This window comes from Lissotriton helveticus, chromosome 6 (genome assembly GCF_964261635.1).
Source record: "Lissotriton helveticus chromosome 6, aLisHel1.1, whole genome shotgun sequence".
In the NCBI taxonomy this organism is placed as follows: domain Eukaryota; kingdom Metazoa; phylum Chordata; class Amphibia; order Caudata; family Salamandridae; genus Lissotriton; species Lissotriton helveticus.
In genome coordinates, this window is record NC_136067.1 from 1,490,217,702 (window position 1) to 1,490,241,156 (window position 23,455).

Sequence of the window (23,455 nt, forward strand, 5' to 3'; positions counted from 1 at the left end):
TCTGCTGTCGAGGGTGATTCTCAGGGATTTGGCCGAATCCACGATGGTTGGTGGGCAATTCAGGGCTGTGATAGCCTTAATCCATGATTGAATCTCAGGGTTGGTGTTAGGCCGGACGATCAGGAGAAATTCCGTTTTCTTTGCGTTGAGTTTGAGTTGACTGGATGCGAGCTATTGGACAGTGAGTTTCAAGGCTTCGTTCAGGGAGAGGATCTCTTCGAGAGATGAGGTTTTGATGTAGATCTGAGTGTCATCAGCATACATATGATAGGAGATATTAGCAATGCTTAGTACTTTGGTAAGCGGTTCCAGGTAAAGATTGAAGAGGGTGGGGGAAAGTGTTGATCCTGAGGGACTCCAACCATGACAGGGGAAGGTGCCCATAGGTTGCCGTTGACAAGGAATCTCTGGGACCGGTTATTGAGGAAGGATCTGAACCACTCTAGAACAGTGCCATCCAAACCCATCCTGAATTTGAGGCGCTCGAGTAGCTTTTCATGGTTGACCGTGTCGAAGGCCGATGATAGGTCCAGGAGGATTAAAAGACAGGTTTTGCCTTGGTCAAGGGCTTGGAGAGCATCATCAATGATGTGAGCATAGTGGTTTCGGTGCTGTGCCCTGGTCTAAATCCAGATTGGAAGTCATCAAGCAGGTGGAAGTTGTTGATGTGTTGACTTAGCTGCTGTTGCACACATTTCTCCATTACTTTGGCTAAGAGGGGGATGTTGGAGATGAGTCTGAAGTTGTCAGGGGAGGCTGGATCCAGTGATGGCTTTTTCAGAATGGGGAGGACTTGGCCAGCTTTTAGAGAGTCGGGAATCGTTCTTTGCCTGAGAGAGGCGGCAATTATTGAAGTCCAGCTAGGAATAATGGACTGGGCGATGGCAGCTATGCAGTTGGAAGGAAGCGGGTCATTAAAATGGTTATTAGGGTTTAGGGAAGATAGGATTTTGGACACAGAGTCGTCGTCATAGAGTTTGAAGTCAGTCCAGTGAGCATGGTTTTTGGGTGAAGCCTGTGGGGGCGATGTATCTGGAGAATGCGGGTCGAGAGGTGTTTGGGGGTATGGGATGAAGTTGAGTTCATTTCTGAGGGCTGAGATTTTGGCAGCGAAGAAGGAGGAGAATTCCTCTGAGGATATAAGAGACTTGGGAGTTTCTTTTGAAGTTTTGGCCAATTTTTGGGATTGGTGTTTGACCAGTTCGAAGAGCTTTTGGGGTCAGTTCTTGGCCTTCTCTAGTGCAGTTCTGAAGAAGTCTTTTTGGACTTAAGTATGTTCCTGTTGGAGGCATTTCTGTCCTGGAAGAGGAGTTTTTGATGGGCGGCAGAGGAGTGCTGCCTCCAGGATCTTTCAGCTTGTCGGAGGACTCTCCTCTCGTTGTTAAGGGATCCCGTGAACCAGGAGTTTCTGTCTTTGATTTGGGTTCTTTTCAACTTTAGTGGGACTAGATCATCCAGGATGTTTGAGAAAGACGCAGAAATAGTGATCATTGAGGTCGCTGACTGTTGTGATATGAGGGGGGGAGGTCGGATTTGCAGCGAGCCTCAAGTTCTCTGTCATCTAGGTTCTTAGTGTCTCTGATCCAGCTTTTAGGAATCACAGGTTGCGATCCCCTAGCCTTGTGGGTGCCAGGTAGGAGAAAGGTGATGGCGTGGTGGTCAGACCAGTCACATGGGTCTATAGAGACAAGCTTGACTGTTGATTCTTTGAAGATAATCCAGTCAACGGTGGCCCCTTTTGAATGAGTTGGAAGTGAGCAGGCTTGGGTCAAGGCTTGATCGGCCAGGAGGTCCTTGATGGCGTTGACATGTGAATCCTTTGGGTCGTTCCAGTGCAAGTTAAAGTCACCAAGGAAAATATCATTGGCCATATTAGGACTCTTAGCTGTGATGATATCCATGAGGTGGTCGTGAAGGATTCACTCATGCCTGGGGGTTGGTAAAAGATGTGCAGGTTGCATAGTAGGGTAGAGTTGCTGTGAATAGCGAGGGCGAGGTATTTGCAGGACTCAGTGGTGTCCGCTATAAGTGCTGTGACCAGAAGGTTATAGCGGTAGATGTAGGCAATGCCTCTTCCTTTCTTGTCAGATTGTCTGTCTAGCCTAGCGATGTTGTATTTAGAGGGACTAGGGGGTCCAGATATGGAGATGAGGATTCATTGAGCCATGATTCTGTAAGGATCACGAAGTCGAGATTTTTTAAGAGGATGAGATCAGCAATGTCTGCGGCGTGCTTAGCTTCTGACCGGCAATTAATTAAAAGACCAGATAGGGAGGAATTGGAAGGAGGTTCTGGAGTCTGGGCAGACAGGTGAACAGGTGCTAGATTACTCTTGACCACCATTCTGTTGCGGAGGGTAGCTGGTCTGTTGGGGTTCATGGTGACCGTGCAGATGGCGTGTTCTGGCACTTGCATCTAAAGGAGGCGGGATTGCTGGGGTGGAGTTGTAGTCTCGGAGGATGGCAAGGATTTCCATTTCAGTGAGATCTAGTTGATTTGGAGTGGCAAAGGTTGAGTTGTAGGATAGGACAAGAGTACGGATTTCTTCCTCTGATAGGTGGTGTGGGTGCTTGCGGGGGCAAAGATGTCTCAAGGATAGCAGAAGAGGTTATTTAGTGAGCTCTGTCAAGTGTGGGGAGGTGGCGTTTGGCAGGGGCATTAGGTTGGCGAGGGAGAGTTCAGCGAGGTGGAGGAGGTTCATTAGCTCAAGGATGGAAAGATGTATGCTCTGGGTAAGTTTGGTAGCTCTGGCGTGCAGAGAATCAATGTCCCTATAAGAAGGAGGTGCTGGAGGCGGGGGGCAATGGTTCAGGAGCAGTTCTGACAGCGTGAGTAGGTGAAAGGGGGGAAGGACTAGTATGGCCTGTAATGTAAGCCAAAGGATCTGTGTTGGAGCCCCTTTGCGGGTTGGATTGAGGGCAAGAAGGGCAAGCAGCACTAGTATCAGAAGTCTTAAGGGGCGCAACGGTGACATAGTCTACTTGGGGAGCTAGTAGAGAGGGGGCCAGAAGTCATGGGGTGATTCTGTTGGTGAGGCCGGGAGATGTGCTGGATTGTTTTGGGTGGTCAATGATGGGAGACCTAAGGGGGGTTAGAGGGTGGCTGGCCATGCTAGAAGGGCTGGGTGAGGACTCAACAGTGTGGGAAAGGTAAGTGTGACCTGTATCGTAGTTCAAAGAGGGCGTACCGGTGACATGGTCTACTTGGGGAGCTAGTAGGGACGGGACCAAGGGTCTAGAAGTAATTTTGTTGACAGGACTGGGAGACTTGCTAGAGAGGTTAGAGTGATCAGTGATGGAGGATCTTAGAGAGGTTTGTGGGTGGTTAGCCTCGTTGGGTGGGCTGGACGTGGGCTCATCAGGGCAGGAGTTAGATACTCTGCTAGTATTGAGCACAAGGTTTCTGAGGTGGGTAAAAAGGTCTGAAAATGTATTCAGGTTTTTGGGCGAGGCTTGGATCAAAATGATGCCATTTTTATAGAGAGTGATGGTGAGATCAGCTCGCAGCATTGGGGAGGGTGCTATAGTTAGCTTAGTGCTATACGGAATGTTCTTAGTAGCACGTACATTGCAGTGGTGCGCAAAGGTTTTGCGCCAGGCAGATGTTCTTCTAGAATAGAAGATGAGGTCATTCATGACTGTGCCACTGTCTGCGCTGTCATGTAGGTCAGAGATCTGTGTCTCAGGGTGTCTTTTCAGGGTGGAGTGTTTGAAGGATTTTGTGGCGGTTTTGAAGAGGGTTGGGGGTAGATTAGAGTGTAAGAATTTCCCCCCATAGCGGACAGGCCAGGTCTTGCCATGTTGGCTCAGGTAGACTGCTCGAGCACCAATAGCTATGCAGCAAGGGTGGCTGCCCACCATGTGGGAACCAGAGTTATACTGTGACAGCACCACAGGGGAGCGCACTATTAGTATAGGAGTCTGGTTTGCAGCTCTAGAGAGAATAGCTGTCGAGGGTGCGGATAGGTGGTTGGTTGATCTTGAGAGATAGCTGAAGGGGGTGAGGATAATCACTTTGTATTTGGAGCGCAGTCATTTCATGGTCAGGCAATGTAAGGTGACGGGAGTGTCTTTATACCACCGCAATTTTAGGGTCAGGCAAGAAGCAATCTGCTGGTGAAATGGTTACTGTGAACATAATTACAGAAACTCACTGCTCAGAATGATTATGAGCAGTCTGATTACGAAGAGCAGCCTTCATAGCTTAAGTGAAGTTCTCTTGCTCCAATAAGAGAGAGCAGTGTCCCCGAAGTTTACCGGGGGGGCCGCCATTTTGGGATCAGGCAGCCTTCTGTCCCTGCAATTATTCTTATTTCAATATATGCAAGGCTCGTAGCATGGTGTCTTCTTGTTTAGGAAGTAGCGCGGGTTTTCGGGACCAGTTGGCGCCATGGGGAGCACAACAGAGGCCATCCTCCGGTCCTGTGAGCACCCGCACATCAAGGGCTGATCGCCGGTCACGGGTTTAGGATTATTCAGGCCAGGTGTCAAATGTTTAAATCAGTCACACAACAGGTGTAGTAGAGGATGCACAAGTCTGTTACTCATCTCAAGCAAACACAGGAACAGGGTATATTAACCAAAATTAAAATGATTTGTTTTCCAAAAGCAAATTCCCAAAGTGGAAGTTTGTATTTGAAAACAAAAACCCATGACTTCCATACCGTTGTGAGTTTTCTCCCAGGGTTTGAGGATGTCATTACTGTTTTCTGTCTCTCGTTGCCAGGCTGTTCCTGGCAGTGTTGGACAGAAAAAGAATAACTTACAACGTCCATCCTAAATAGGGTGGGCAGTATAATGCCCTTCCTCTACTCTGTCTAGCTGTCCATGGGAGCTTTTGATCAGAAAAGTCAACGTTGGCTCCATCAATGGAAAGTTTTGTAACTTAATGCATCCTCCCCAGCGTTCTCAAGTCCCTGCTGCTCAGCCAGTGTGTGAGGTCATTTAGACAGCTGAAAGTGTTTGAGTGAGATTGAGTGTCAGTTGAAGTAATGGACTGAGCAGCAAGGATGCTGCTCCTGGTGGGGCTTGGCTATCTACTTACCTACTTGTAACTAAGATCCAAAGAACCTTCTTATAATCTATACTATAGCCACTGGACTTCCTTTATAACATAAATCTTAAGATCTGCCCATATCCAAATGAGGCTGACAGACCAAAAGATTGGTGGAAAGGGTGCTACATCCTAAACATGACAGACTTTCTCTGATACTCATACAGTCTGTGAGTGCCTTGTGTGAATTTTGATTGCTAGGGCACATTAAAATTAAATAAAGTATTATGTTTACTTTTGGCGCGATGTCTGGTTTTGCTGAGCACAGCATACTAGAAAAGAGAATATCGATGTGTTGTGGAAATGTGTCTTCTTAGAGATCTTTGCTAATTTTCAAGAGCGTAACTAGGCCATTTTATTCATTTGATGGGGTTTCTTTAGCAGTTTTATTTTGCAAGAGCTCAAACTGAAGTGTTGGAGTGCTTTACATGAGCACCAGTTACATTACACAAGGACATGTTCATTTTTAGTAGCGACATTGAGATTAAGTGATTTGCCCAGAATCACAGGGTGTTGAGCCGATGCCGAGACCCGGAATTGATTCCCTAGTTCCAAAGTCGGCAGCTCTGGACATTAGCCCCATGTTTTGATAGGGGCAATATTAGAAAAGAGCATGATACATTTGCACTCAGTATTGAGTATCAAGCAGGCCTATTTTAGCCTAATCTAGTCAGGGTTTAACAAATTATTCTGAATGTGCCCTAGTGTACAGTACTGGCGCTCTGACACAGAAACAATGTCATATTCACCCTGCTTGCAGGGGGCATGAATATGACTTCCCCGATAGACGATTAACTCCCTTTCCTTGCTCTGTTCTTGTTGTGAACAACTGGAGCTGATGCCTGGCTCATTATGTGAACCAAGACACTTTCACATAGAGTAGCAGCTCCTCCTCTAAGGCGGAGGAGCGTTGCCGCACTGCTTTTCAGCCGTGTAAAAAAAGGAAAAATAAAAGGATAATAATTCGACTGTATAACCATTTTTTTCCGGCTGCACGAGCTTTTCGGAGCGGGTCAGGGCTGCTCTGCTCACAGAGCAGGGGGAGGAATCGTGTCACTCTGTAAGTGCGAATGAATGTTTGACCAGCCGTCTCGGGCCTGCCAAACAGTCATAAACACTTTGCATGTTCTGCACCCAGGCTGCCTTACAGCCTGGGTGGAGAACATGCCTAGGCTTCGAATCCCCAGGTGGACAACAATTACCACGAGGATAGATAATCACTGTCCTCTAAGTCCTTAGCGACACTGTTTGCAGTCCTGCACTTTTGAGTGATATTCTAGTCTTGCTTTGCTTCTCCTGAACTAAATAGTTGAAACCCCTGAAAGAAGGTATTTGAAGGTGAAAAGTTCAGAACCGGAGAAAATGTCCATTATTACCCAAAGTGAGGCGGGCACTCTACAGAAGGACGATGACAATGAAGAGATAGAGAAAGAGCAGAGGGAGGGATAGTAAGACTTGGAAAGGGATGAAAAGCAGGAGGAGAATTTTGAGATGGAGCAGAAAGTGGAGGAGAAAGCAAGGAGCAGGAGGAGTGAGAAGAAGAGAAGGAGGTGAAAGAAGAAGAGGAAGTCTAGAAGGAGGCCAGTGTGATTCATGGTCACATGTTCAAGGACTGGCTCTAAGTTATAGGTGTTACACCTCTTAAAACAACTCTTAGTTACTTCTTTTATGCTATATCCCCATTAAATACCCTTAACTGCGCAACTCGGTTATCTAAATTAAATTGTAGTCTGTCTCTAACCAATTATCCAAACTAGAACAGTTTTAATATCACATTTTCCCTTGTTGCCAATTTCTTTTTGGTAGAGTTTATCTTCATGATTCCATCCCTCATAACGCCACCACTCATGACTCATTTTGTCCCGACTGTGAACCCTTTCTATTACACCAAATTTAAGTAGCCTTTTTTCCATTTTGAGATGTATACAGTGACACAAATGTACTCTGAGGACACAATTTAAGTTGGTCTGTGAATGTCTGTGGTCATTTAAGTTACACCAAATCAGTCTTTGATTTCTTAATCTATTGTTTGACCTTCTTATCTAATAATGCAGCTTAAATAAAAAGACATTCAGTAAAAAGACTTCAGACACACACCTGTTTTCCTCTGGGATATGAAGAGACATAAACTGGAGTGGCTCCAGGCATTGCACCAGCCAGCCTTGGCGTTCACTAACACGGGAAACATCCACCTTCAGGAAATGGTTGGGCACTCGGCTCCAGAGCACATGTGTCAGGGACTGAACATGGAGTCGTGGTGGGCATTGCGGAGTCGGATTTTTGTTCTCACTCTTGAAAAGCCCAGCGGACAAAGGCATTACATTCTGCACATAGACACAGGGATGGGATGCAATGGTTAATACATTCCAATGCATATACCACTTGACATTACACAAATAGTTTAGCACATTGACTTATAAAAACACGCATTTACAATGCAATAGGCCTTGCAGCATTAAAGTTTGAGTTATTGGCATTGTGTATGACAATGCGTTGCATAAAATTTTTAGCAAACTTTGAATTGATGAGCAGTGAGAGTGTGTGCAAGAGTATGCTGTTTTTGAAAGCAGTGTGGTAGAGAGTGCAGGAATTTGGGTGACCTGAGCAATGTGGATGATGCACCTCACGCACGGGGCTGACGCCGTTATTATTCACACAGCTCTGATGGTGCACCTTAGGCACGGGCTCACAGCTGTTATTATTCACACAGCTCTGATGATGCACCTCACGCACGTGCTCACAGTTGTTATTCACACAGCTCTGATGATGCACCTCACGCACGGGGCTGTCGCAGTTATTATGTACACAGCTCTGATGATGCACCTCAGGCACGGGCTCACAGCTGTTATTATTCACACAGCTCTGATGATGCACCTTAGGCACGGGCTCACAGCTGTTATTATTCACACAGCTCTGATGATGCACCTCACGCACGGGGCTGACACAGTTATCATTCACACAGCTCTGATGATGCACCTTAGGCACGGGCTCACAGCTGTTATTATTCACACAGCTCTGATGATGCACCTCACGCACGGGGCTGACGCAGTTATTATTTACACAGCTCTGATGCACCTTGCACGGGCTCACAGCTGTTATTATTCACACAGCTCTGATGATGCACCTCCGGCACGGGCTCACAGCTGTTATTATTCACACAGCTCTGATGATGCACCTCACGCACGGGGCTGACGCAGTTATTATTCACACAGCTCTGATGATGCACCTTAGGCACGGGCTCACAGCTGTTATTATTCACACAGCTCTGATGATGCACCTCACACACGGGGCTGACGCAGTTATTATTTACACAGCTCTGATGCACCTTAGACACGGGCTCACATCTGTTATTATTCACACAGCTCTGATGATGCACCTTAGGCACAGGCTCACAGCTGTAATTATTCACACAGCTCTGATGATGCACCTCACGCACGGGGATGACACAGTTATCATTCACACAGCTCTGATGATGCACCTTAGGCACGGGCTCACAGCTGTTAATATTCACACAGCTCTGATGATGCACCTCACGCACGGGGCTGACGCAGTTATTATTTACACAGCTCTGATGCACCTTAGACACGGGCTCACATCTGTTATTATTCACACAGCTCTGATGATGCACCTTAGGCACAGGCTCACAGCTGTAATTATTCACACAGCTCTGATGATGCACCTCACGCACGGGGATGACACAGTTATCATTCACACAGCTCTGATGATGCACCTTAGGCACGGGCTCACAGCTGTTATTATTCACACAGCTCTGATGATGCACCTCACGCACGGGGCTGACGCAGTTATTATTCACACAGCTCTGATGATGCACCTTAGGCACGGGCTCACAGCTGTTACAGTGCTTCCTTCTTTTTACTGGGGGCAACCTGGCTGGATTAATGCAGCAACGTTTCTCAATGTAAAGACTTTGCTGCCTCAGCTGCATGTTTACTTCGTTTCACTCTCAGAAATGTCCCTTTAAGTGGTTTAAAGGCTACCTAAACAAGAGCAAAGAAAATACACCTAAAAAAAAAAAATGAAGCCCCCCGAAGCCCGCTTACCGCTGGTGCTGTGGTGCGCGTTCCGAAAACTACCGTGGGGCGGGACTTCCGTTTCCTGCTGGAAGCTCGCGCCCACGGAGTGGCTGGCCAGGAGAGGAGCAGTCAGGAGAGGAGCAGTGTTGACGCGGGGCTCCCATGCCCGAGGGAGAGCCCCGCGGTGGCGGCTGAAGTCCGGAGTTTCGCGATGAGGTGAGTGGGGCTTAGTTGTAGTGGGGGGGCGGGGGAGGGGGGTGTCTGTGTGCGCTTGTGTGTGTGTGTGTGTGCGCGCGCTCTTGTGTGTGTGCGGCGGGGGGTGGTGGTGGGTGTCTCTGTATGTGTGCGCTCGTGTGTATGCGTGCCTGTATGTGCGCTAGTGTGTGTTTGCGTGCGTGTATGTCTCTGCGTGTGTGCCTGTGTGTGTGTGTGTGCGCGCGCGTCTCTGTGTTGGTGTGGGTGTGACTAGCCTGCCGGAATCGGAGCGCGTGGTTGTGCGCGCCACCCGTTTCAGTCACTTTAAAACGATTCCAGTTACTTTTTGGGATGTCACAGTTCTTACTAGCAATGTTCAATCTTCAAACAGTGTTAAATGCCCCTCAAACCACTTTACTGGGCCTCAGGCACTGTTTCTTCTTTTAGGGGGTAACAAGAGGCTCCAAACACGCCCTCCCTAGCTTGCAGGCAAGACCTAAGGCAGGGACGCGCTGTCCGTGAGGCCTGAATACCTCTGTGCGCCTCGTGCGCTGATCGGGGGATGAACCTACCGAGTCTCATGCATCCCGCGTGAGACGCGTACTCGGGAGCGTACTTGGGAGATTTTAGGATTCGAAGTGAGTGTACGAGTCATACCAGGCAGGTGCGACTCGTAGGGCGGTGCGCTTACAGTGCCCGCGCCGCCTGGCGTACGCTCAGTGACCCAGGGCGCAGGCGAGGCAGAGAGGCTGTGCGAGTCGTGATGGGGGTGAGACTCGCACAGCGCACACTTCAGGACTTCAGGGGGCACAAAGGGCGGTGCGGCACATCAGGTGCGGGAGATGTAGCCAGGCAAAGGCTGCTGAGGAAGAGAGCAGTCATCGGCGCGCGGCGGAGACGCCGTCGCCGTGATCGTGCGCGCGACCAAATCTGCGCGTGGCCAGCTCTTGTCGCTCCCTCTCCCATTCACAATGCTGGGCGCGTGGCCAGCTCTTGTCAGGTTTGTCGGCTGAAACGATTGCTATAGTTCTCTGGCGAGAACGCGCTTCGCGCGTCTCTAAGCCGAGACCTAAAAAAGAGGTAACTACAAGCAATCATATTTAGATGCTTGTTTCATTTTATTCTAGTGCACTTAACCCAGGTTTTGGATTTAAATGAATACTTGCACTTCAGGAGAGTTTATACACAGCAATCATTGAAAAACATGAACTCATTGGGGTTGGAGGGAGACACTTACAAATGTACTTTAACATAATGACAGACTCCATCAGTCAGTCAGCACATTATTTGAATATAATCAACAAGCTTAAAAGTAAACACTAAAATTAAAAACACACAAAAACATTAGAAAATCACACTTCTCCGACAATTATAATTTCTAAAAATTTTTGCTTTCAACATGGGATATAAAAAAGTTTTGCACAAAAAAATACAACTTACAGAAAATGGTAAAGTGCATCAATGTTCGGGGAGATACGCCATCACAGGGACAGATGGTTCAGCAATTTCCATCATACTGTCCAGCGGGAAACAAATTAAAGTGAGCAGGAAGCCCATCCTAAAACTAAACAGCAGAGCCCTCTCCCACTAACTAGGCGTAAGCAACACATAATACTTAATTCCCTGGGTAGTTTTTAGTTTGACATTTTGGTGAATTTACATCCATGGCGGGGTGGTTGGGAAAAAAGTCACAGGTAAAGCGGTTCACTTCAATTTTAATACACAAGGCTTGGACATACCCCTATGCTCCTGCCCAACACGTAGCAACAGGCACACATTGGGTTTTGTAGGTCTCCAGAAACAATGCAGTAGGTAGGCCCCTACTAAAGTGTTCAAGTTAAAAAGAACTCCAATGGACTGCATGAATTTCTGGCATCATTTTCAAATAATAGTTTGCCAAGTATCAGAAGCAGCGAACCAAACCCCTAAATAAGGACAAATAGAAACCTTGATCTGCTTGCTAGAATTAATGGTAAGCTCATGTTTAGGCATGTGCGGCCATAAACCATAATGTGAGACTTAGCATAATTGACAGACTCAATCAATTTGCCATGAAAGCATTTTGGGCAAGACCAGAGCTGGTAAACTAAGTTCCTCCCTGAGTCCATTGCTTATCTTCATACTAAGGGTCCCGTCCTGCATTCTAGTGGTAAAGGGCCTGTTTGCCAGTTGGGGAACCATGATACATCCCAAAATGTAACCAAATGTGTGACGTTAGAGTCTGTGAATATATTTTTCACGTGATCAACGTTGTGTTAGTGCATTCTCTAGCCTATCTACTTACAAGGATGTGGGCTCCATTTAAAAAACCCGAAGGGCCTGGGGGGTAACTCAAATAGGAAAAGATTATATTTGTTCAAAGTTTCAGTACATTTAGTGGATAACTAGTGGAAACACACTGTTGGATTTGCTTCGTTAACCCCTTCTACGCTCGTGACGAGCTCAGCTCGTCATGGACGTAACCTGCGCTACGCGGATGACGAGCTGACCATGTCACGTAACGCGGGATTTTCAAAACGCAGCGCGCAGCGGGAAAACCGCTAGCGCGCTTGCGGTTAAGAGGACAGTTTCCCATAGAATGATCTAAACCACAGGACTAAAAAATAAGTGCAGGAAGGTGGAATCCATGACATATTTTCAGGATACCCACATAAAAATAATTCATATACATTACACACATATTTGCATATAATTCATCTAAAAGGAACTCATTAACACAGGCAGAGATTATCCTGTAATCTGGCATGGATCCAGCTATCATAGACCTGCAAAACACACCCCTGATCTAAACCATCTACATATTGATATTTATGTTTGAAAATCCACGTTGAATGACCAGCTGAGTCAAAAAACCTACAGCAAATTGAGCTGATATTAAAATGTAGATTTTATACCAGTATGTAATTGTAGTTTTGCATTATTCATGAACACAACTGAATAGGTGCATAGTCCCGAACAGTGACACAAACCAACACAAAGTGTTAATTTAGGATTTACTTGCACTGAAAAGTTGTCTAAGAATTACCTAAAGTAGCATTAAGCGCTACTTTCCATCAAGTAAGCATTGCATGGTTGGTGCTTCATTGGGTTTTGATGCAAAGCCCTATCTACTAACAATGGTAGACAGGGCTTTACACCCAAAATATAGTTCCTTGATGTAGGTGCAAAGATAGAGAAAAGTTTATTTTCTCCAAATCTTCCCAACTTTTTTGTATTATGCAACACACAAACAAAGATGGAAGAGGTTGATAATAAACCCATCGAGTACAAAATCTATGCTAGATTCATGCAGACACCAATGCCAAGGTGTGAGCGTAGAACTAGGAAGGCAAGCAGACAGTAGAGAATCAGTGTTATATCTTAGTTGAGAAAAATATTGAGTTTCTGTTAATTGAAGCATCGACTAGCATTTTTTTAAAATGATTCACAAGCCACACTTATTACGCCCCTTGCCCGCCAAGGCCCCATATAAAAGAAAATGTCCAGCCAGAAGATCATAAGACTCTCGAAATTCCAATCCTATTAACAGGTCACCCAGTATAGTAAAGCCTGCTTTGACGTACATGTGCAGGCCTCCCCGGATATCCGGGGTTGGTGAATATTACTTGGTCAGAAAGTGGAGTTCAGAATTACAGGGGGCTCTTGTGTGTGTCCTCTCCAGGGCCCTGGCTCAAATGTGCCTCACTGTCCTAATCTGTATATTCACACCTTCGACGTAGAAGTTGGTTTCGAGAAAATTCAGCTCAAAAGATCCAGAGATGGCAGGCCACATTCTCAGTGAACCAAGGCCTCATATAGATCAATATGGGAGCGAAAACCTGTCCAAGTGAGGGTCCACCACACAAATAAATCGCCTTCAATTATCTTCAAGTAGGGAAACGTGGCTGTCAGCAGGTGTGCCAGGCTAGTCAAAAAAGAGTGTTGGTCAGCCTTTGGTGTGTAAATAATGAGCAGTACAACATCCTTACCATCCAGTCGGCCTAACGCCAAAACATAGCTTCCTTCAGAATCCAACATTACCATAGGCAATTGGCAAGGCACTCCAGGACTAATCCAAACCAGTGCCCCCAAGCAAGTGCTGATTAGGCTCTACCGGAGAGCCCTACCCTCACTGTTGGCCCAATATGTCTCTTTTAAAAACCCTATCTGTACCCCTCTGTTTTTTATGTATGCAAGAACAATATAGCACTTTGATGGCAGTTACAGTTCTTGCACGTTCCAAGTAATCTCTCGTATTCGGTCTGGCATTGCGGTATTAAAGTGTGTGGGTCAGCACACCAGGGCCTTCCCTACCAATCGCTCATATGCAGAATTACAAGCCAGTCACTCCACACAACCTCGTCCACCACATGCACACCAACAAAGAAAAGAGCAAGACATAAAACCCTAACTAACAAGCTAAATACCTACAACCCCCACCCGGACTGTGACATAAACACATCCTGTCCAATCAAAAGTAGGTAATAGCCCACAAACTAAAGCCTGTCAACAAGGGCTAACAGGTTCAGTTACGCAAAGTTTTGCTTGTGAAAGAGTCTTGCCAGTCCAAAAATGTCCGCCAAAGGAATGTCCAATGTAGAATCTTACATATTGTTAGCTCCCCACTCACAATCAACTTTTCCTCAGCATCAAGAAAAAAAGCAATTTATGCAAGGATAAATAACAGCCCCATTAATATATTACCATACTCAAGATCCACTCCACATAATGCGAACCGACGCTGTATTCAAAAGCAAGATGAAGTCATCTTCCATGCGCGAGGTAACCTCTAACGTTGTGTGTTCCAAGCCTAGCATCGCAGAGTTTGCCCTGCTCAAGTTAGACCCCGTGAATGATTGCAACCCAAAGGGTGACAGACCATCTCCAGATCCCAATGAGGCTGCCACCTCCACCGCTCTCCTCCACTTGCTACTTGCCCGGTCGGTGCACCCCTAGCCTGCGGGATCTCTATCACCTCCATGATCCAGGCTTCTCCAGATGGTCTGGCCAAAGAGTCATCTCATCAAATAGTCCCAGCCAGTCCCAAGTCACCACGGGTTCCGGGAAAAAATCGATCTTCTCTCTGCCTGCACCACTAGGCAAGCTGGGAACAGCAGGGCATAAGGCAAGCCCAGCTCCCAGAACCTCTCTTTCACAGCACAATCAATTATTAGAGAAAAGTCATGGAGAGACAGTAACAGGGTTTAGTTGAAGTTAGATATTATTACATTTTAAAAGGAGTAACTACATCAATAGCAGGCATTTAGGACCTGAGAGTTCAAGATAGTTAAAACAATAATTAAATTAGCCATTAGTTACTAAAACTCTGGGAAAGTTCAGGAATGGACATGAGCCATGACAGCTCAAAGGTACTTTCCAATGAAAGGGAAAGAAGTTTGAGAATAGTGCACACAGCGTATGCATCAGCCAAAGGAAAGCCAATAGAGTCTGTAAGGAAATTCCAAAAGTAAGGAGAGAGAAATAAAAGCTCTGTTTTCTATCACATCAATGTATTATATAATCCTCAAGTTCCGGAGTGATATCTCCTGGGTCACCTCATCTGGTCAAACAACTCAGTCAATTGGTCAGTTCAAAGAGGAGGATTGTCATGCAGCATAAAGAAGACATATTATAGCAAAAAGGTGTAGATCATCACGTACACAGAGACGTTTTAAGGCATGGGCAAAGTGTGCTCTGGCCCAGGGCCCCAGTCTTTCAGGGGGGCCATAATAGAGCCAGCACTGTTTTCCAGATTCTTGCTCTGATGACCTTGAATAATTCTGAAACAGATGGTTTTAAACACCATTTTCTTTTAATTTATTTTTAATGTGGGTGATGTGTGAGAATCCATTACAGATATTTGGCAGAAAATGTGTTTCTGTATCATGCACCATCCATATATCAAAATAGGACCTTTCATATGAGAAATGTAAGGGTGTCACAGAGATTATTTGCAGTAATATTAGTGAGCTGCTGCTTTGTTACAATATTGAAAACACACGTCAATATTCCTGAATATTAGATGTAAACACATTAAAAATTTGGACAAGTGTGCATGTGCACTGTCAGTGACTTGGTCACAGAGGGCATAAAGAGCTGAAACTGGATCATAAATTCAAAGCTGTTCCGAACCGAGGTCCCTGAAATAAGTTTAGCCCAGGGCCCCCAAAATCCTCAAGATGTCTCTGTATGTAAGCTGTTGAACCATCCAGTATGTGTAACTCCTAAACAATAGTCCTTTTGCAAAATTGTAATTGTAATAGATTTTTGTATAGCGCTAATCAGTGGCAAGTCTCTAAGCGCTTTAAGGGGAATAGTCAGAGGTCCTGGGTAGAAGTATGGCCCCACAGTGTGATGAATTTATATAGTGTCAAATACCTCCCAAAACAGGAGCGTTTTAAGTTGTTTCCTGAATGGGAGGAGAGCAGGCCCTTTATGCAGGTGGTCGGGCAACTGGTTCCAGAGTTGTGGGAGAAGCACGGAAAAAGCTGTACCCCCTTTAGATGCAGTATTGCATCTTGGGGTGGCCAGGTGGCAGGCCTTTGAGGACCGCAGTGTGCGTCCCGGAACATAGTTCTTCAAGCATTCCTTAATATAGGCCGTGTATTTGCCATAGGTCGCTTTATGGGCAATGCAGAGGCCTTTAAACTTTACTCTCTGCTTGATGGGGAGCCAGTGTAGTTTGCGCAGCAGAGGGGATGCATGGGCCTGTCTTGGTAACCTAAAGATCAGCCTGGCTGCATCGTTAAGTGCCACTTGTAGTTGATTTATAAGCTTTTGTGGGAGGCATATATACAAAGCATTTCAGTAGTCCAGTCTGGAGACAATTGTGGCCGATAAGATCATTTGTAAGGAGGCAGTAGAAAGGAGGGCCACAAGTTTCCGTAACTGTCTCAGGAGCCCTATGCAGGTGCCTACTAATGTGGTGACTTGGTTAGCCATAGAAAGCTCTGAGTCTAGTTTAATGCCTAGGCTTTACACAGCGGTTGCTGGGTGGGGGTGGCACCCAGTTCCTGGGGCCAAACATGATCGCTCCATGGGTTGCCTTTTGTAGGGGTGACAAGGACTTACGTTTTCTCGGGATTGATTTTTAATGAGTTTGCGGTCATCCAGTTTATTGTGAATCTAAGGATATTTGTGCCGCTTCCTGAGCATGGGTGGAGTTATCAATCCGGAAGATGAGCTTGGTGTTAACTGCATAATTGAAGACACTGCAGTCCATATGGGCTAGAACTGTCAAAAGAGGCTGTAGTAGATGTTAAAGAGGAGCGGGGACAGGGCAGAGCCCTGGGGGATGCCGCAGGTGCGGGCGCAACTGTCTGATACCCGTTCCCCCAACTGAATCCTCTGGGACCGCCCTGTCAGGAAGGATTCTAGCCACCGGTGTGCCGGCCCCTGAATACCTGGGGTCGTTAATCAATCCAGCAGCCAAGTATGGTTGACCGTATGGACCCCGCCGCTGATAGGTCTAATAGGATCAGGGCGCTCAGTTGTTTATTATCAGCCATGGTTCTGAGGTCGTCCAGGACAGAGAGCAATTTCAATAAATAGTTCATTAAAGCTAGGGGTTAGCCATGAGGGGCAGTATATGACCAACGTTAATAGACAGGATGTTTTAAATGGAAATTTGACACTTAATATGTCTGCCTGGTCAATGCTCTCTGACACTACTTTAGTGGCCTTTATCCGCTTATTACAAAGAATGGCTACTATCCCTCCCCGGGCATTTCCCTGTCTATTATGCCAGAAAGCATCGAAGTTCGCTGGAAGGGCAGCGATGATATCTGGGACTGAGGTATCACCTAACCAGGTTTCAGCGAGAGCCAGAATGTCTGTATCTCCATCCTGGAGGAGTGAAAAGACTTCCAGGTGGTGCTTCTGTAGGGATGGTGTATTTAGGACACCCACTTTCAGGCCGTGTGCCACAAGTGAGTTCAAGAGGACAGTTTCCCATGACAGCTGTTCCCAAAGTAGTGAAATGGTTGCAAGCAGTCCTCGTATGCAAATGACAACACTCCCTATGAGACATAGTTTCTCTTACCATTGAAAGTTTACAAACCCTTTCCATGAGACCAGAATCAAGCAAAGTAAGGAAATTGCAGGCCTAAACTGAAATTGGACTATGAAATACAGAATATAAAATAATAGAAAAATACATTTCATTTATCATTTTTATGTTCTTATACATTCCTTTCGACTTGTTTACCCTCATAAAGCATTTTAGTTTTGTTGTAAATAGCTTGTCTAATTATGAGATATTACTACAGTTTCAAAGTACCATGTATACAATTATTTTAAACATAAATTAATAATATAGTTTCTAATTGTTCCTATTAGTACATGTATGAAGGTTATTCCCTAAAAGTTTCAGAGCAATTGGTTTAAGTATAAACATGCAACACCCTTTTCTCCTTTCTCACTTGGTGCACAATTTCACATATGCAAAATATGGAATTTTGTATGAGACTCCTCAATAACGCACACAATATCCTCAATATAACATTCTTTTTCATAAATTCTCTACACACATTATTATTTCATAAATGTAAAAAATAAAATGTCATAACTTGGAGAATTTATCGCTGAACATCTTCCATAACGTTTCATAAAGATACACTGATGCTGGTAAATAGAATACAAGCTGTGTTATTCAAACGACTAAATTTAATATAATTTTCTCTCATCTGCATGCTTTTACGATGCAGTAAGTAAGTCTTCTCATGATTCTTCTCTGATGATTAATCAGGGTATAGTTAGCACAACTGGTGCAGATTTGTCATTTTTCTCTCAAACGTGTCATAATCGGTTTTATGTGTCAGTTAAAGGGCTCAGCAGTTTATCTGCTTCATCACCTTCCCCTCCACTTATGGCCCACTACGTAGAGGAGTGCAGTGGAATGCTATGATTACGTTTGGTAATCCCCATTACTCTTAGTCCTACTCGTCCTCGACCCAGTCATCACTCATGAGGTATTCCACAGACAGGAAACAAAACAGGAAACGCTTTTAGGCTCCACCCCCCCTCCTGCCAGGTGCTATATCAGACCTAACCACCAGAAGCACATCCTGACACACCAAGCAACAAATGCCTGGACAGGGAGGGAGGGTGGGAAGTATGACTGGGTCGAGGACGAGTAGGACTAACAGTAATGGGGATTACCAAATGTAATCATAGCATTACCTCTACGTCCCTCGTCCTCGACCCAGTCATCACTCATGAGGCATACCAAAGCAACGCCCAAACAGGCCTTTGGCAACCCAAACACAGCAAAACACAGACCAGACACAAAGGAGTGCAGCAAGTGAAAGTTTTAATAAACAAACAGAATCATAGCGGAGGGGGAACCCACACAGCCTGCAACACCCCACAACCAAAATTGGTCCGATCAGACAGGGCACAATTCAACCTGTAGTGCCTCACAAACATGGACTCGTAAGGCCCAGGTCCCAGCCCGACAAATCTCATCAAGAGACACACCATGGTAAGCAGCCCAGGAGGCAGACACGCCCTGAGTGGAACGCGCCTGGACACCCGCCGGACAAGGCAAACCAGCACCAAGCTAGGCAAGAGTGATGACAGCCTTAATCCAGCGACCCAAAGTGAGCCTGGAAGCAGCCCTACCCTTACCAGCCAAACCAAAGGTCACGAAGAGAGTGTCAGAAGAGCGAAACTCCCCAGAACGAGCCACATAAATGGACAAGGCACGCCTTAGATCCAAAGAATGAAGTAACAGCTCAGAAGCAGAAGAAGGAGAAGGACACAAAGAAGGAAGAACCAGCTCCTGAGAGGAATGGAAACGGGTGCGGACTTTGGGGACAAAACCCGGATCCAAAGAGAGCACCACAGCGTCATCCAAAAAACGCAAAAACGGGGGGAACAACGCAAGGCCGTAAGCCCCCCCAACCGCCTTGCAGACGTAATAGCCACCAGAAAAGCCACCTTGTAGGACAGAAACTTAAGGTCCACAGACTCCAAAGGCTCAAAAGAGGAAGACTGCAAAACACCCAACACCAAGGAGAGATCCCAAGTGGGCACCAGAGAACGAACAGAAGGGGAAGAGAGAGAGAAACTCAGAAAATAGCGAGAAACCAACAAGCCATCCGAAGGAAGAAAGGAATCCGGGTCCCGGAAGGCACGGATAGCAGCCCACTGGCCTCGCAAGGTAGACAAAGCAAAGCGCTTCTGAAAACCATCCAGAAAAAACTGAAGAACAGAAGACACAGGGCAAGAGGTAGGAGACAGACCAGAGGAGGAACACCACCCCGAAAAAGAAGACCAGTGCTTCGAATAGGAAGACAAGATAGACTGCCTACGAGAGGCCTGCATCACAGAAATGATGTGGTCGGGCAGACCACGGACCCCAAGAGACAACCGTTCAACCTCCAGACCGCCAAGGAGAGGGGAACCAGAAGGGGGGATGGGGACCTTAGAGGAGAGGGGAAGCGGGGCAGAAGCCAAGGAGGGACCACCGCTAGGCCCAGCAACAGAGGAAACCAAGACCTCCTCGGCCAGTGTGGCAGAACCGCCACCACCTGAGCCCCCTCCCGCTGAACCTTTAGCAAAAAGGCAGGAATCAGAGGAAAGGGAGGAAAGGCATAGAAAAGCCAAGGAGGCCACAGGAGAGACAAGGCATCCACCCCCCAGGCGCCCTCCTCCGGAGACCTGGAGCAGAAATTGGGAACCAGGGCATTGGGCCTGGAGGCAAACAGGTCCAGATCCGGAGTCCCGAACCTCAGGCAAAGCATCCGAAAGGTCCGGGGAGCTAGACACAGGGACAGAGACGAAGGAAACCTCCAGCTCAGCAAGTCCGCCACCACGTTGTCCACACCCCGAATGTGCTGAGCAGACAGGGCCAGAAGATGAAGTTCCGCCCAAGCCGAGATGAAACAGGCCACCAGATTCAGGGATGGACTGCGGGTCCCCCCCTGGTGATTGATATAGGCCACAGTCACCGTGTTGTCCGACCTCACCAGGACATGGCAACCCTCCAGATGAAGATAGAAATAGCGAAGCGCCCTCTCCACTGCAGACAACTCCCTCCAGTTGGACGACCTGCGTGACTCAGAAGGGAGCCAACGAGCCTGCACCGCCCAACGGTCCAGTGTCACGCCCCAGCCCGAAGCGCTGGCATCCGTGGTCCCAACCAGAGGTGGAAGCAGATGATAAAACATCCCCACGGAAAGGTGGGAGGGATCCAGCCACCACTGGAGAGCAGACACAACGTCCAGAGACACAGGTACAGGAACAGCAAAATCCACGACAGGAAAGGGGACCCACCGCTGCACATGCCACAGCAGAGGCCGCAGATGAACCCGGGCCCAGGGCATGGTGAAAACAGAAGCAGCCATGTGGCCCTGCACCTCCAGCCACTGAAGGAGGGGAGCCGAGGCTCGTGACAACAACTTCCTCAGCAAGGACTGAAGGCGACGAATCCGGGCGTCCGGCAGGAACACCCTGCCCAACACAGAATCGAACACGGCTCCGATGAAGGTCCTCTGGGTGGCAGGCTCCAGGTGACACTTCGACAAGTTGATCAAGAATCCGTGTTCCCTGAGCGTAGACATGGTCAAGAGAAGGTGGCGAGACATGACCTCCAGGGACGGAGCCTGAACCATCCATTCGTCTAGATATGGGAACACAGACACCCCCAGGAGATGGGGATGGGCCACCAAGGGAGCCACCACCTTGGTGAACACCCTGGGGGCGGACCGAAGACCAAAGGGAAGGACGCAGAACTGCCAGTGCTGACCCTCCAGGCAGAAGCGCAGGAAACGCTGATCCCTCACAGCCACCGGGACGTGCAGATACGCATCTTGGAGGTCGAGAGTAGAGAACACCCAACCGGACTGGATCAGTGGAAAAACCTTGAGGAGACTCTCCATCTTGAACGGGATCTTCTTCACGAACAAGTTCAGACCCCGAAGGTTGATGACCTCCCAGAAACCCCCCATGATCTTTGGCACCACAAAGATGATGGAGTAGACGCCCAACCCCCGCTCCGCCATTGGAACAGGGACAACCGCAAGCTTGCTGACCAAAGAACGAACCCCGTCCAACAAGGCCAGACGGCGGGAAGCATCCCGAGGAGAAGGGGTCACCACCACCCCGGAGGGGAGGGGGACAAGAACTCGATCCGGTAGCCCCTCGACAAGACATCCAGCACCCATCTGTCCGAGGTCGTCAGGCGCCAAGCAGAAAGGAACCTGCGAAGTCTCCACCAACCAGAGGTGGACCACCAGCGAGAACGTCCCCCAGGGTGGCATAGTCAGGAACGTTGTGGACCAGACCCGGCACCCCTCTGAGACTTTTTCTGAAACTTCCGGGGAAAAGACCTGCCAGTGCCATGCTGAGTCCGAAAGGAGGATTGTTGAAACCTGGAAGGCTGGCGGAAAGACCTGGCACCTGAGAAGGAGGAACCCCCTCGGGCGGAAGATCACGAAAAGACAAAGAATGCTTGCGTTCCTTGAAGACCTTGTGCAGCTTCACCTCCAGCGAGTCACCAAACAGACGGGCACCAGTGAAAGGCATCCTCAAAGCCATGGAACGCTGGGCCGCGTTCGTCTTCCAATCCCGCAGCAACAGGTTACGACGGGCAGCAACAGAGGAACCACAGGACATAGCAGAAGCCCTCACAGAATCAAAGGCGATGTCCGACAGGAACTCTGCCTGGCGCTCCATGGACTCCAGCAACTCTGGACAACTGGCACCCTCCTGCATCAACGAAAACAGGGATTTGAAATCGGACAGCAAAGACTATGCAACATACGCCCCATAAATGCCAGAACGAATAGCCAGGTGAGAGGCGGCATAAAACTTCTTCAGGGCAGAATCCACCTTCTTGTCCACACCATCCTTCAGAATGTTATCGTCCGCCATGGAAGAACGCCCCACAAGACTGGCCACAACAGAGTCCACAGGAACGGAATCAGGCAAAGAGTACAACATATCCTGCAAAGGATAAAGCTTGGACATAAACCTGGGCATGGAGATATGATCCGGGTCCTTCCATTCCTTCAGCAGGACATCAGAAACAAAGGGATGCACCGGCAAGGAAGAGGCAACAGGTTTCTGAAACTGCAGCAAGAGAGAATCCTGAGAGGAACTGGGCACAGAATCATCCGGAAACCCCATGTTAACCCGCACATGGGAAAGGACGTCAGGCAAGAGATCCCTGGAAATGTACTTGCCCTGAAGCTCAACAGCAGGCAAACAAGACTCATCAGACTCAGCAGAGGAGGAAATATCTGAATAAAGTGCAGCAGAACCAGAAAGACCAGCAGCACCCTTCTTGTTAGCCTTCAGATCCGAAAGAGTCTCCAAGATAAGGCGCTTAATCTGATCATCATCATCCTTCCTGGCATGCTTCACAGGAGGAGGAGAGGAGTCCCTACTGGAACCAGGGGAAGAGGGAGGCACAGGGGAGGAAGGCTTCCTCATACGATGGTGCTAGCCCATAACTAACACACCCAAGCACAAAGTAGTAACAACGAATGAAAACTACAAAGAGGAACACCACCTCCCAGAGGACACATATATATGTAAGCAGGGCACACCCCAATCAACCCCCCATAGAGAAGACTGTAAGAGGCTATCAATGGCCAAAAAGCAACCAATACGGCCCAAAAACACCCAGGGTGGCAAGCCCCCGACCCCCCAGGCGTCAGACTGGATCCGGACATTTTTTGCGTAGCAGTACCCTTGCGCGTCGGTAGGCGTCGTCTGCAGCTCCGTGTCCGTTGTCGGCGTCGTGGGCGCCGTGATGATGTCGTCGGAGTACTTAGACGCCGCCTCCGCGTGCTGACGTCAGTTCTTAGACACAGCTTTTCCGCACCAGAAGCGCTGAGCCATGTTAAAAACCAACACTGGTGCCTTTGAAACTAGGGCCCTGAAAGGGGATAACCCTAACCCTAGATATCGGTTCGCAGAACGGGGAGGATGGGTGGGTCGGTAAGGAATCTAATACTAACTAATGTCTCTTACAGATATATCGTTACACAAGTAGTAACTTGTGCATCTGAAAGAGACACGTTAGTATTAGATTCCTTACCTTAGAATAGATACCCCAGCAATACCAACCCCGGTGGTGGGTCTGCGAACCAATAATCACACCAGAAAGTCCTGGAGGACAGAACGGCCAGAGAAGCCATCCCTCCGGACTTGGCTGTCCAGGCAGTAGTGTCTTGCAAACGTGTGCA

The 23,455-nt window shown here is 47.7% G+C and overlaps 1 protein-coding gene across 1 annotated transcript in view; it reads right to left on the bottom strand.

Annotated features, from left to right (window-relative positions):
- The window catches only part of RYR2 (ryanodine receptor 2), a 3,071,198-nt gene that overhangs the window by 1,974,038 nt on the left and 1,073,705 nt on the right, over positions 1-23,455 (bottom strand). The window contains exon 32 of the mRNA XM_078648003.1: positions 7,150-7,376. Within this exon, the coding sequence (XP_078504129.1) occupies positions 7,150-7,376 (227 nt within the window). The remainder of the gene's footprint in view (positions 1-7,149; positions 7,377-23,455) is intronic.